At 40.4% G+C, this 14813-nt stretch overlaps 1 protein-coding gene across 1 annotated transcript in view; it reads right to left on the reverse strand.

Annotated features, from left to right (window-relative positions):
• Nucleotides 1-1572: 1572 nt before the first annotated feature.
• Nucleotides 1573-14813, reverse strand: part of orc1 (origin recognition complex, subunit 1) — a 33644-nt gene continuing 20403 nt past the window's right edge. The window contains exons 10-16 of the mRNA XM_061976073.1: nucleotides 13332-13503; nucleotides 11818-11925; nucleotides 11548-11697; nucleotides 5989-6108; nucleotides 5757-5914; nucleotides 5601-5688; nucleotides 1573-1945 (exon numbers count right to left, since the gene is read on the reverse strand). Of these exons, the coding sequence (XP_061832057.1) occupies nucleotides 1751-1945; nucleotides 5601-5688; nucleotides 5757-5914; nucleotides 5989-6108; nucleotides 11548-11697; nucleotides 11818-11925; nucleotides 13332-13503 (991 nt within the window). The 3' untranslated portion in view covers nucleotides 1573-1750. The remainder of the gene's footprint in view (nucleotides 1946-5600; nucleotides 5689-5756; nucleotides 5915-5988; nucleotides 6109-11547; nucleotides 11698-11817; nucleotides 11926-13331; nucleotides 13504-14813) is intronic.

A 14813-nucleotide genomic window follows, 5' to 3' on the forward strand; every position in this document is an offset into this window, starting at 1 on the left:
TAAGATTTACTTAATTTAAGAATATTTTTCAACATATTGAGAAAAAAGGTCTTTTTTTCTACCAAGAAAAGTGCACTTGTTATTAGTGAGAATATACTTATTTTAAGGTATTTTGGGTTCATTGAGGTTAGCTAATTTTACTTGTTTTGGAAAGTCTTGACAAGCCGAATTTTCTTGTTCTATTGGCAGATAATTTTGCTTAGTTCAAATAAAATACCCCTCATTTTTGTATTTTTTTTTTTCTTGTTTTTGAACACTGACTTTTTGCAGTGTAGGAGCCTAAATGCTGTTTAAGTTAATTTACATTTTATGGAAGGTGCTTTATGTTTATTCAGCCAAAAGGGGACTATTTACTTACTTAAATAATACAAAAATGTATATATTACATGCTTAGAATAATTATAAAGTACACTTTATTTGTAATTATTACATTTGTCTGAATAATTTGATGACGTACTATTTTATACTGCTTTAATACAGTGAAGATTACGTAACTGTTTAATTGCATATATGGCGGAAGGATCTGTGTGGTAAGATGGTTTTGGACTAGGGATGTCCGATAATGGCTTTTTTTTGACGATATCCGATATTCCGATACTGTCCAACTCTTAATTACCGATTCCGATATCAACCGATACCGATATATACAGTCGTGGAATTAACACATTATTATGCCTAATTTTGTTGTGATGCCCCGCTGGATGCATTAAACAATGTAACTTTACCATTAATTGGGGTGGGTGTATATTGTAGCGTCCCGGAAGAGTTAGTGCTGCAAGGGGTTCTGGGTATTTGTTCTGTTGTGTTTATGTTGTGCTACGGTGCGGATGTTCTCCCGAAATGGGTTAGTCATTCTTGTTTGGTGTGGGTTCACAGTGTGGCGCATATTTGTAACAGTGTTAAAGTTGTTTATACGGCCACCCTCAGTGTGACCTGTATGGCTGTTGACCAAAAATGCTTGGCATTCACTCGTGTGTGTGAAAAGCCGTAGATATTATGTGATTGGGCCGGCACGCAAAGGCAGTGCCTTTAAGGTTTATTGGTGCTCTGTACTTCTCTCTACGTCCGTGTACACAGCAGCGTTGTAAAAAGTCATAAATTTTACTTTTTGAAACCGATACCGATAATTTCCGATATTACATTTTAAAGCATCTATCGGCCAACTGTGGGTAATGGCTTTTAGGTATGGAGGAATCGAGCCACACAGTTTTTTGACCTTACTCTTACTTTTTCTGACTCTTTCTTACTGTAACAAACTCGCTTTATTTTGCCATTCATTTGTTCCCTCGTCGTTATTGTTTTACGTTTTTGAATGATTAAGTTCACAAGTAAACGATACAAAACGAAGAGAAGCGTCTGGAGTTTTGTTTGTTGTTGCCGCAGCAAGCGGGAGCAGGAGAAAGTAGAGTAGCGTCAAGCTAAGACTTCATTAGGAATCTACATATAATATTTGTTATAAGTATGCATGAACTGGTCTACCTGAAACCTGGGAGCTTGAAGGTTCTGCTCAGGATCGTAGTTGTTCCTCTTCTGGGTGGAGATGCTTTTCAATAAAGATTAACAGCACAGCAATAACATGACAACATTTATTGCACGTATAAAGACAGTAAAAAGACAAGTCCACACATTTTAAATAAGTGACTAAACAGTACCATGTACATTAAAACATACTAAAGAATTAATCAATGCCAAGTTTGAAGTCCAATTAAAAGGATTTAAAAACCTTGGATTTAAAAAGTGACTCCCGTCGTCAGTCAGACTTGAGGGCGTAGAGGACGTCGTCTTGGCCGACGTTGAGGCGGACGCGCTGCAGAGTTCCCGCGCGGCCGCCCTCCAGCAGGAGCAGCCTGCAGGCGCCCAGACGCTGGCACGCCGCCAGGCCCTCCGAGGCGCTGACGGACGGGAGACCCTCCACGCGGCACAGAGCCTGGTGCTGCACAAACACCTGCGACCAAAACGCTCGTTAGCGTCACTACACTTGACTTAGTACTCTGCTTCCTGTCGTTAACGAAACAAAAACACTTCATCGATGCGACGAATGGGATTGTACGTTTCCCATTTGCACACAATTTATAATAATTTATACAAATAAATTACTGTGAGGAGGCGTGGCCGGCAGACCTGCGGGGCGCGCCGGGGCCGACGCCGAGATGGCGGTGAGGAAAAGCGAACTGCAGCGCGAGCAGTGGAGGAGGAGCTGAAAAGCGACCCGACAAGACGAAGGTTTTATTGAATAGAGATGCGCGGTTTGCGGACACAACCGCGGAGTCCGCGGATTATCCGCGGGTCGGGCGGTTGAAATTAAAAAAAATTAGATTTTATCCGCGGGTCGGGTCGGGCGGTTGAAATAAAAAAAATTAGATTTTAAATAGATTCAGGCGGGTGGCAGTTAAACCAATTCGGAAATATATATACATAGTTAAATGTTGTTACCCACATACGAAAAACGAGCAGGCACCTGCAGCATATGCCACAACAGAAGAAGAAGAAAAAAAGAGATGGCAACGCCAGCAGCAAACGTGGTACGCGACAAACTAAAAAAGGGAATACTAAAGACCAGGGGAAAAAAAGGCCAGAAAAGTTCAGCGTGGACTCGTTTTTATGAGGTTGTAAATCAGGATGATAGTAATGCTGGCTACGTGATTTGCAAGAGCTGCGACGCTGTTTATGTCTACGACAGTCACAAAACCGGGACATCTAACATGGTGCATCACATTTGTGCAAAACCCCGAACCTCCACAAACACCCTGAGCATGAGCAGTTTCGTCTGCCGTGATCCCAGAAGAGTGCCACAGGATGTTAAAACAAGGCTTACAGATGCATGTGTGAATGCAGCTGCCTGCAGCAGTTTGAGTGGCGCGAGCGCTCTTCGAGGTGCGCTCAGCGCGGCTCCCAGATGATTGCGCACTGGTGTGCGTCTGGGCCGTGACAGCGTGGCACGCATTGAATGTCTCTTCTTTATTGGATAAGTCTCGGATCAGTCTCCTTTCTTTAACAGGCAAAAGCTTTATAACCTCACTAATGCCGTGCATCGTCTATATTAGATATATAACAACGGGCGGGTGCGGTTTTGATTAAATGTTAGTTCGGGTGGATGCGGATGGTTGACGACTTTTGTGATGCGGTTGCGGATGAAATAATTGCCTATCCGCGCATCTCTATTATTGAAAGAATAAAACAAAGTCACAAACTGCTCGCCGTCATGTCCCTCCTTGGTGGTCAGTGGAACCCGGACGGAAAGAGTCTGTCTCGCCGCCATCTCGGATTTGGACCCAGCGCGCCCGCCTCGCTGCTGGTCTGCCGGCCACGCCTCCTCACAATTATATATACCTGGAAATTCCAGGCTATAAGCCGCTACTTTTTTTTCCTACGCTTTGAACCCTGTATCTTATAAACCGGTGCAGCTGATTCATGGATTTTTCTTCGCTGAAGGCCATAATGCAAATAGTTCTCATAAAATACATGCAAAAAATACTGAAATGGTGTGTTTGTGCGATGGCGCCATCTTTTGGACGAGTTTGCTCACTGCAGGGTGAGAGCGTCTACAGCGTTTCCTACCGTTTAGAGCTTTAAACCGGAAGTACAAGTGCGTCTTCTAATCGTCCGTAGCGTTTCTACTCATACGGATTCTTCGTTCATCACTCCATATTGTAAGTTTTAACAATATAACTAAAACTATTCATACTTACTAAACCGTCCCATGTGTGACATCTGTAGGAGTGTCTAAGCATATTTTAACGTGCTATTATAATATCACGAAGCTGGCGTCGTTAGCATTAGCACAGTGGTTCTTAACCTGGGTTCGATCGAACCCTAGGGGTTCGGCGGAGGTCAAGACACACCCGACTCATCGTGTAAATAAAAACTTATTATGGATACCACCAAACAATGTTCCCTCTAATTTTCCATCTGATTTGCAGGTGTGTAATTTGTTGTGAGATCATGCACTGTGTTGGTTTTGTTCTTTGAACATGATTATGTTCATGCACGGTTAATTTTGTGCACCAGTGAAAAAATATATAACTTTGTCTTGAATTTGAGAAAAAAACATGACATTTTTCACTAAAGAAGGGTTCGGTGAATGCGCATATGAAACTGGTGGGGTTCGGTACCTCCAACAAGGTTAAGAACCACTTCATTAGCAAATATGCTAACACGTTTTCGAGTGTCTGTGTTAGTGTTATTAACTTGCAGTGGCTTTTTTTTTTTTTGTATTGTTTTAGTTTTTACAAATTCCTCAGTAAATTCACCAAAACATCACCGTGGAGTTATTGAGTCTGTTTAGCTGATTGGGAGAGCTCGCTTCCGCAGCTAGTGGGTCCATGACCATGACTTCTGTTTTGTTCGATCAGCCGTTTTACTGCCGTGTCACAGGCACAGTTTGGAAACAATTAAGGTATGTAAATAAACATTTACAAAATCTTTCTGTGTAAATAACTAATTTCACAACGTATATATCTGCGGCTTATAGTCTGGTGTGGCTAATAAATGCAAAAGATATATATATTAAAAAAAAATACTAATACATAGAAATGTCCGATAATGGCTTTTTTGCCGATATCTGATATTCCGATATTGTCCAACTCTTAATTACCGATTCCGATATCAACCGATACCGATATATACAGTCGTGGAATTAACACATTATTATGCCTCATTTTGTTGTGATGCCCCGCTGGATGCATTAAACAATGTAACAAGGTTTTCCAAAATAAATCAACTCAAGTTATGGAAAAAAAATGCCATAACTTGGATTGGGGGTAGCGGGGGGTGTATATTGTAGCGTCCTGGAAGAGTTAGTGCTGCAAGGGGTTCTGGGTATTTGTTCTGTTGTGTTACGGTGCGGATGTTCTCCCTAAATGTGTTTGTCATTCTTGTTTGGTGTGGGTTCACAGTGTGGCGCATATATGTAACAGTGTTAAAGTTGTTTATACGGCCACACTCAGTGTGACCTGTATGGCTGTTGACCAAGTATGGGTTGCATTCACTTGTGTGTGTGAAAAGCCGTAGATATTATGTGATTGTGTCTGCATGCAAAGGCAGTGCCTTTAAGGTTTATTGGCGCTCTGTACTTCTCCCTACATCCGTGTACACAGCGGCGTTTTAAAAAGTCATAAATGTTACTTTTTGAAACAGATAACGATCATTTTGAAACCGATACCGATAATTTCCGATATTACATTATAAAGCATTTATTGGCCGATAATATCGGCAGTCCGATATTATCGGACATCCCTACTAATATATATAACTTCTCTATGACTTTAGCTCCAGACTTCTTCTGTTTTTTTGACATTGTCATTACTGCCACAAGTGGTGGAAAAGTGTATTACAACTGAGTACCGCAGCGGCCCATACGAACCACAGCTGAGAACCCAATATTTTTGGCGGCCCTCTAGGGGCCAACAATGGGACCTATGGTTAAGAAACACTGGTTTAAAGGATATGTAAGTATTTTTTTTCTGTCCAAATTTAAAGAAGAAATACATTAGTGAGAAAGGCGGACCTTGTGAAAGGATGTGGCGGGCCAGATCGGGCCCCCCCCGGGCCTTGAGTTTGACACCCGTGATGCAGAGTAAGGACTGTTTGACGTTTTGTACCTGTTGGAAGGTGGCCTCCTCCAATCCCAGGCGTCGAAACTCCGCAATGACAGCTTGGAGGAACACCTGTTCTTGCCTGGACGCACACCTGGGAACAAAGACGGCGCCCTTCACACGTGCGCCCAGACGTTTGCTAACATAACGCGAGCGTCTCACTTGATGGCGCTGACGTAGGTGGAGGAAAACATCTCGTTCACCGCCTCCATCACGTGACGCATCCCCACCAATCCGGGGCCGGCGGAGAGCTCGCAGATCTCGGTGGCTCGGCGGCAGATGTCCAGACATCGGCGGGCGTCGCCCGACAAGGCGGCCACCTGGACACAAACGCACAGGTAAGACCCCCTGAACAGGAAGTGGGCGACGAGCGAGGTAGGTGCTGAGCAGCCACCTTCCTGGACACCAGCTGCAGAGCGTCTTCTTCGAACGCCTTCACTTTGTTCAAACGCGACGTGATGATCTGCTGCAGCTGCTTGAAACTGTACGGCTGGAACGACATCCGAGTTAAGCCCTGAAAAGGTAACAAACAATCAAATGGTTTTAGTTTAGTCAGTTTATACCGAGGCATCTTTTTAATTCCTTTCTCTCGGATTGTTTCCATTCATTTGTGTGTACACTGCAAAAACTGAAATCTAAGTAAGATTAAATATCTCAAATAAGGGTGATATTTGCTTATTTTCTGTCTGATAAGATCATTCTTCTCACTACGCAGATTTTATGTTAGAGTGTTTTACTTGTTTTAAAGGGGAACATTATCACAATTTCAGAAGGGTTAAAACCATTAAAAATCAGTTCCCAGTGGCTTATTATATTTTTCAGTTTTTTTCAAAATTTTACCCATCACGCAATATCCCTAAAAAAAGCTTCAAAGTGCCTGATTTTAACCATCGTTATATACACCCGTCCATTTTCCTGTGACGTCACATAGTGAAGCCAACACAAACAAACATGGCGCATAGAACAGCAAGCTATAGCGACATTAGCTCGGATTCAGACTCAGATTTCAGCGGCTTAAGCGATTCAACAGATTACGAATGTATTGAAACGGATGGTTGTAGTGTGGAGGCAGGTAGCAAAAATGAAATTGAAGCTATTGAGCCATATCGGTTTGAACCGTATGCAAGCGAAACCGACGAAAACGACACGACAGCCAGCGACACGGGAGAAAGCGAGGACGAATTCGGCGATCGCCTTCTAACCAACGATTGGTATGTGTTTGTTTGGCATTAAAGGAAACTAACAACTATGAACTAGGTTTACAGCATATGAAATACATTTGGCAACAACATGCACTTTGAGAGTGCAGACAGCCCAATTTCCATCAATTAATATATTCTGTAGACATACCCTCATGTCAGCAGGTCAGGGAAGCTAGGGTCGATATTCTTTTCTTGATCATCTTCAGGACGGTGTGAGCCAAGACATCCAGGGGGGTTTAGCTCGTTCGTCTGCGGGAACAAACTGTCGCCATTGCTTGCCGTGCTACCGAGGACCTTTGTCCCTGAATTGCTCACACACTCCGGCAGATTCAATGGGGGTCTGGCGGCAGATTTCTTTGACTTTATCGTTGGAAATGCATCTGCTTTGAGTGTCGCAGGATATCCACACATTCTTGCCATCTCTGTCGTAGCATAGCTTTCGTCGGTAAAGTGTGCGGAACAAACGTCCAATTTCTTGCCACTTTCGCATCTTTGGGCCACTGGTGCAACTTGAATCCGTCCCTGTTCGTGTTGTTACACCCTCCGACAACACACCGACGAGGCATGATGTCTCCAAGGTACGGAAAACAGTCGAAAAAACGGAAAATAACAGAGCTGATTTGACTCGGTGTTTGAGAAAATGGCGGATTGCTTCCCGATGTGACGTCACAACCGAGAGCGAATATTAGAAAGGCGTTTAATTCGCCAAAATTCACCCATTTAGAGTTCGGAAATCGGTTAAAAAAATATATGGTTTTTTTTCTGCAACATCAAGGTATATATTGACGCTTACATAGGTCTGGTGATAATGTTCCCCTTTAAGGGTTTTGGTCCTAAATGATCTCAGTAAGATATTACAGCTTGTTGCTGAGATTTGATGACCTATATTGAGTAAAACATGCTTGAAACTAGAATATCAACTGTTGCAAAACTGTGTCATCAACACTCAAAAGTATAAAGCTACTTTTTTAAAGTAATCATTTCTTACTTCAAGCATGAAAAAAAAATCATGATGCCGAGTGCATATCATTATGTCAAGATAATGGCACTACCTTTAATTAATTTAAGAATATTTTTCAACATATTGAGCAAAAAGGTCTCTTTTTTTCTACCAAGAAAAGTGCACTTGTTATTAGTGAGAATATACTTATTTTAAGGTATTTTTTGGGTTCATTGAGGTTAGCTAATTTTACTTGTTTTGGAAAGTCTTGACAAGCCAAATTTTCTTGTTCTATTGGCAGATAATTTTGCTTACCGTATTTCCTTGAATTGCCGCCGGGTATATAGTATGCGTATGACTCGAATTACCGCCGGGTAAGTTACGTACCTACTACGTTTTATATAATTGCAATTCTTATTATTAATATTGTGTTAGTTTGTAGTGGTGGAGAGCTGACTTTTTGTTGTTGGAGTTGCGTCTTTCAAAGCGCTTTATTTTGAAAAAATGTTTTATTAATATAGCTGCGTGTGTCAAATATGAGTCATTTTGATGCAGTTGTACGAATAACATTTCAGAAACAAATCATGAGCTAAGAAAACCTGCTAACAGGCGGTAATAATGCTATTTTAATTGCCCTTTCAGACCCAAACAAAAAGAACTCCCGGTTGATTCATTGTGCTTTAAATTTTTTTGCGGCTTAAGCGATGTCATGATGGTATCCTTACATCACACTCAAATTTATAAGCGCATGCCTTTGGTAAGCGCCGGAGTGAGAAGAGGTTTTAAATTAATTACCGCCCGGGCGCTAATTCAAGGAAATACGGTAGTTCAAATAAAATACCCCTCATATTTGTATTTTTTTCTTCTTGTTTTTGAACACTGACTTTTTGCAGTGTAGTCCTTTGTTCAACTTATTTAGTTATACTAGTGGTGTTCCTCAAGGTTCCAGTTTAGGTCCACTCTATTTCATTACGTGGGCTATTCAACTGGTGGCCTGCGGGTTCAGTTAAAAAAAAAACATGTAAGAGACTCACATTTTTGCAGCAGATTCTTAAAAACACGAGAGTGCTGTCATATAGATGATCTTTGACTAATTTTACTTGTTTTGGAAAGTCTTGACAAGCCGAATTTTCTTGTTCTATTCAGATAATTTTGCTGAGTTCAAATAAAATACATTTTTGTATTTTTTTTTCTTGTTTTTGAACACTGACTTTTTGCAGTGTACTTTTCATTAGATGTCTGATAATGGCTTTTTTGCCGATATCCGATATTGTCCAACTCTTAATTACCGATTCCGATATCAACCGATACCGATATATACAGTCGTGGAATTAACACATTTTTATGCCTCATTTTGTTGTGATGCCCCGCTGGATGCATTAAACAATGTAACAAGGTTTTCCAAAATAAATCAACTCAAGTTATGGAAAAAAATGCCAACATGGCACTGCCATATTTATTATTGAAGTCACAAAGTGCATTATTTTTTTTAACATGCCTCAAAACAGCAGCTTGGAATTTGGGACATGCTCTCCCTGAGAGAGCATGAGGAGGTTGAGGTGGGTGGGTTTGGAAGGGGGTACCGGGGGGTGTAAATTGTAGCGTCCCGGAAGAGTTAGTGCTGCAAGGGGTTCTGGGTATTTGTTCTGTTGTGTTTATGTTGTGTTACGGTGCGGATGTTCTCCCGAAATGTGTTTGTCATTCTTGTTTGGTGTGGGTGTTAGAATAATTGTTTCTAAATTATCACAAAAACTTTGTGTTACATTGAGGGTCTGGTGAGAAGACGAAAGCCATCTTTGAAACCTACCGAGAGTAAGGCTCATGAAACTCCACTGTGTAGGGGGAAAGCAAGATGAAGGTGTTTCTGTTTTCTCTCATGTATGGTAATCAACAGAAAGATATTGTTCTAACCCAGGGGTCGGCAACCCGCGGCTCCGGAGCCGCATGCGGCTCTTTGATCACTCTGATGCGGCTCAGCAGCTTACTTGCTGAAGCCCCCAATTTTCTCGTGAGACTTCCGGATTTCAGTGCCTCTCGCAGAAAACTCCCGGGATTAATATTCACGAATTTCACCCTTACAGCTGTAATAAGGGCGTGCCATGAGCCCGGGATTAATATTCACAAATTTCACCCTTATAGCTGTAATAAGGGCGTACCATGATGGTACAACATTTGGTGCTCTCTACAATCAGTATTAGTAGCGTGCCAGCCCAACACTTTTTATACAATATACATCTTTTGCTTGAACACGTACGTGACAGCAAGGCATACTTTGTCAACAGCCACGCAGGTTACACTGACGGTAACCATATAAAACAACTTTAACACTCTTACTAATAATGCGCCACACTTTGAACCAAAACCAAACAAGAATGACAAACACATTTCGGGAGAACATCTGCACCTTAACACAACATAAACACAACATAACAAATACCCAGAATCCCATGCAGCCCTGACTCTTCCGGGCTACAATATACACCCCTGCTACCACCAAACCCCGCCCCCACCCCAACCCTGCTCCCTCACACATCAACCCCCCCTGTGCGTCGGTTGAGGTGGGCGGGGTTTGGTTGGTTGCGGGCGGGGGGGGGGGGGGGGGGGGGTTGTGTTTGTCATTCTTGTTTGGTGTGGGTTCACAGTGTGGCGCATTATTAGTAAGAGTGTTATAGTTTTTTTTTATACTGCCACCATCAGTGTAACCTGTGTGGTTGTTGAGCAAGTATGCCTTGCTTTCACCTACGTGAGCAAGCGGAAACACCATACAGCGTGTGGCTGATCAGGCACGCTGGTGGCAGTGGGTGCTATATGCTGTACCTTCACGGCACGCATGATGCTGGCAAGCGCCATTCATTCAAAACCTGCGTGCCGCACCAGCTTCCAAATTCCATATTAAGGTATGGACAGCGTGTCTGAGACGCCTGGTATATGCATAGCGCAAAGCAAAAAAAAAAACTTTGTATGCTGTGTTATTTCATTTAAAATTTCAAAAAAAAAATTGCGGCTCCCATTGTTTTCTATAATTTGCGAAACTGGTCAAAATGGCTCTTTGACTGGTAAAGGTTGCCGACCCCTGTTCTAACCCAAAGACTTCAAAGCGGAGTGATGGCAGGATCTGCCCAATTTCCAGACGAACTCTTTTTGAACTATTTTATGGACCTCTTTTTGAAGTATTTTACGAACTCTTTTTGAACTGACTTTTTCTGTGAATTGTTTACGATCTTTTCTGTGGACTTTTGGCGACCTTGGTCGGGGAGGGTCCAAAATAAAAGAAGGAGGTGTGCAATCTTTTGGCAGAGCGTGCTGAGATACTGTACAAGGGTACAGTGTACAGACGACTCTCCTCAATATTGAGTCCAAATTGAATTCCGTCTCGGTTTGGTTCTTGTCTTGTTTAATAGATGTCATCAGTGTTTGAACCGGACAGTGGGTTCACAGTGTGGCGCATATTTGTAACAGTGTTAAAGTTGTTTATACGGCCACCCTCAGTGTGACCTGTATGGCTGTTGACCAAGTATTCCTTGCATTCACTTGTGTGTGAGAAAAGGTTTATCGGCGCTCTGTACTTCTCCCTACGTCCATGTACCACTCCGTACAGCGGCGTTTTTAAAAAGTCATAAATTTTACTTTTTGAAACCGATACCGATAATTTCCGATATCACATTTTAAAGCATCGGCAGTCCGATATTATCGGACATCTCTACTTTTCATCTTTGCTTGATTTACAGATGTCACGTGCCTGTACGGTAAATCAACCACTGTGGTTCCAGCATTGACCCCTGGGGAACGCCGCAAAGTATTGGAAGCTCACCAGTCTGCTGGCCACTCTGTTGATCATGATCCTCTCAGGCAGGTCCATCGTGTTTGCGATGGTCAGAACCACCAGGCGGGAGTGGCGTCGCGTTGGCCAATCAAAAAGGTTGTACATCACGTTTTGCTTTCTGGTCCATAAGAGGTCCAACTACACAAGTGTCAAAAACGTACCAACACACAAGAAAATGTACCACAGTTACTCGGACTTTGCAGTACTTTTTAACAACTGAATGTTGTATAGGTAATCATTAGAAGCAATCATTCCTACTTCGTCCACCAGCAGCACGGTGCTTTCCTTCCTGGGAGCAGGACTGCTGAATCGTTTGTCCAGGATGGAAGCTGCGTGGTCAGCTGTGGCCTTCTGACCGCTCAGTTTCTGCACAACACAACAAACACCTTTTCAAATTTAAAAATCCAACACATTTTAAAATTTACTTTTACTTTTATACGCTAAAAAATACATCTAACAATTAAGAATGTAATCAAACACGCTTAAAAATAAAATACAATTTTTAAAATGTAATCAAATATGCTTAAAAATATAATTAAATACACTTAAAAACAAAATGAACACATTGAATAATGTAATAAACACTTCAAAATTTACTTAAACACGCAAAAAACTAAATTCAACACATTTAAAAACGTAATGAAACGCGCTTAAAGATTTATTTCAACACTAAAAAACTAAATCTAACGCTTAAAATAGGCTTAAACACGCTTAAAAACAAAATGAAAACATTTAAAAACGTAATCAAACGCGCTAAAAACAAAATGAAAAAATATTAAGAAATGTAATCAAACAATTAAAAATGTACTTAAACACGCCAAAAAAATTAATCTAACATGCTTATAAATCAAATGAAACACGTTTAAAAATGTAATCAAACACTGTAAAAACAAAATGAAAACATATTTACAAATGTAATCAAACAATTAAATGTACTTGAACACACAAAAAAAATATTTAACACGCTTAAAAATAAAATGAAATGCATTTAAAAATGTTATCAAACAATTAAAAGTACTGAAACACGCAAAAAACTTAATCTAACACGCTTATAAATCAAATGAAACACGTTTAAAAATGTAATCAAACACTGTAAAAACAAAATGAAAACATATTTAGAAATGTAATCGAACAATTAAATGTACTTAAACACACAATAAAGATATTTAACACGCTTAAAAATAAAATGAAACATTTAAAAATGTAATCAAACAATTAAATGTACTGAAACACGCAAAAAAAATAAATCTAACGCTTATAAATCAAATGAAACACGTTTAAAAATGTAATGTAATCAAAGACTGTAAAAACAAAATGAAAACATATTTAGAAATGTAATCAAACAATTAAATGTACCTAAACACACAAAAAAATATATAAAACGCTTACAAATAAAATGAAACGCGTTTAAACATGTAATCAAACACGCTTGAAAATAGGATTAAGACATTTAAAAACAAAATGAAAACATTTGAAGGCTACAACAGTGACTCCAATTAGCCACATTTGTCAACCGTTTTATAGCATTTTTAAAATTGTAAATAAAAAAAGACACGTGTGTTCTTATCTCTCCTAATGATTGTGAACGATAAGTAAAATTTCCCCCCAAAAAGTGAAGTTTTCCTTTAAGACTAAGACAGTTCTGCTAGTTGCTTGGTTACATACTTTTGAACATGCAGCACACACTCACTTCCTGTTTGGTCTTATCTGCCTCCAGTGCTTTGAATACAAGTATTTATACACAAGTTGTACACAAAGCCCCCCACGCTCACCTGGAGGATCTGAACATAGGCTTGATGAGGGTCTGTCATCTTCATGCCATTGATCTCGATGAAGTGGAACGATGGAATCTCATCCATGTTTGCAGCATTTTGCAGGCAGCGAATCACCTCATGCACCGTTGCAGTCTTTCCTGTCCCCGGTACACCGGAGATGTACATGCACCTGAGAAACATTAAAAAAAAGCCTCATTTCAAAACATAACAATTTTCAAGGCAAAGAAAGGTGGACATGACTGTAGCACACAGAATACATTCCAATTAGGGCTGTCAAAGTGACGCAATAATAACAAGTTAACGCTCGTTTCTTTAAACGTTTCTTTTTTGCGTTGTCATTATTTTGATATAAAAGACCACAGCTGAAAAAACATTTCTTGCAGCCCTCTAGGGGCGCTCTCGACCCTAGAAATAGGCCCTGGCCCTATGGTTAAGAAACCATAGTTTAGCGAACACGCTGCCATTTTGGGGAAGTCATTCAATGGGATAGTCCAAAATAATCCACTAAGTCAAAGAGAACCAATTATAAATTGTCAAACATGAGCATGTAGAGAGAGAGAGAGAAAGGACACGCTGTCATGTAAATAAAATCAATAAGATAAGAATATTTAGTTCAATATAAGAAAAATGTCTCCATGAAAATATACTTGAATCTAGCACTAAAACAAGAGTAAAATTTGCTATTTTTAAGGAGGCTTGTCAATATATATACATACATATACATATATACACATGTAAATATATACATATACACATATATGCATACATATACATATACACATGTATACATACATATACATATATACATACAGTATACATAGATACACATACATACATTCATTCATTTACGGTATACACACATATAAACACACATACATATATACATACATATACACACATACATACATATATACATACATACATACATACACATAAATACAAACATACATATATACACATACATACATACATTCATATACGGTATACACATACACACATATACATATATACATACATACACATATATACACACATATACATAGATACACATACAGTACATATATACATACAGGACTGTCTCAGAAAATGTGAATATTGTGATAAAGTTCTTTATTTTCTGTAATGCAATTAAAAAACAAAAATGTCATACATTCTGGATTCATTACACATCAACTGAGATATTGCAAGCCTTTTATTATTTTAATATTGCTGATTATAGCATCCATCCATCCATCCATCCATCTTCTTCCGCTTATCCGAGGTCGGGTCGCGGGGGCAGCAGCCTAAGCAGGGAAGCCTAGACTTCCCTCTCCCCAGCCACTTCGTCCAGCTCCTCCCGGGGGATCCCGAGGCATTCCCAGGCCAGCCGGGAGACATAGTCTTCCCAACGTGTCCTGGGTCTTCCCCGTGGCCTCCTACCGGTCGGACGTGCCCTAAACACCTCCCGAGGGAGGCGATCGGGTGGCATCCTGACCAGAT

This window comes from Nerophis lumbriciformis, linkage group LG14 (assembly GCF_033978685.3).
Source record: "Nerophis lumbriciformis linkage group LG14, RoL_Nlum_v2.1, whole genome shotgun sequence".
In the NCBI taxonomy this organism is placed as follows: Eukaryota; Metazoa; Chordata; class Actinopteri; order Syngnathiformes; family Syngnathidae; genus Nerophis; species Nerophis lumbriciformis.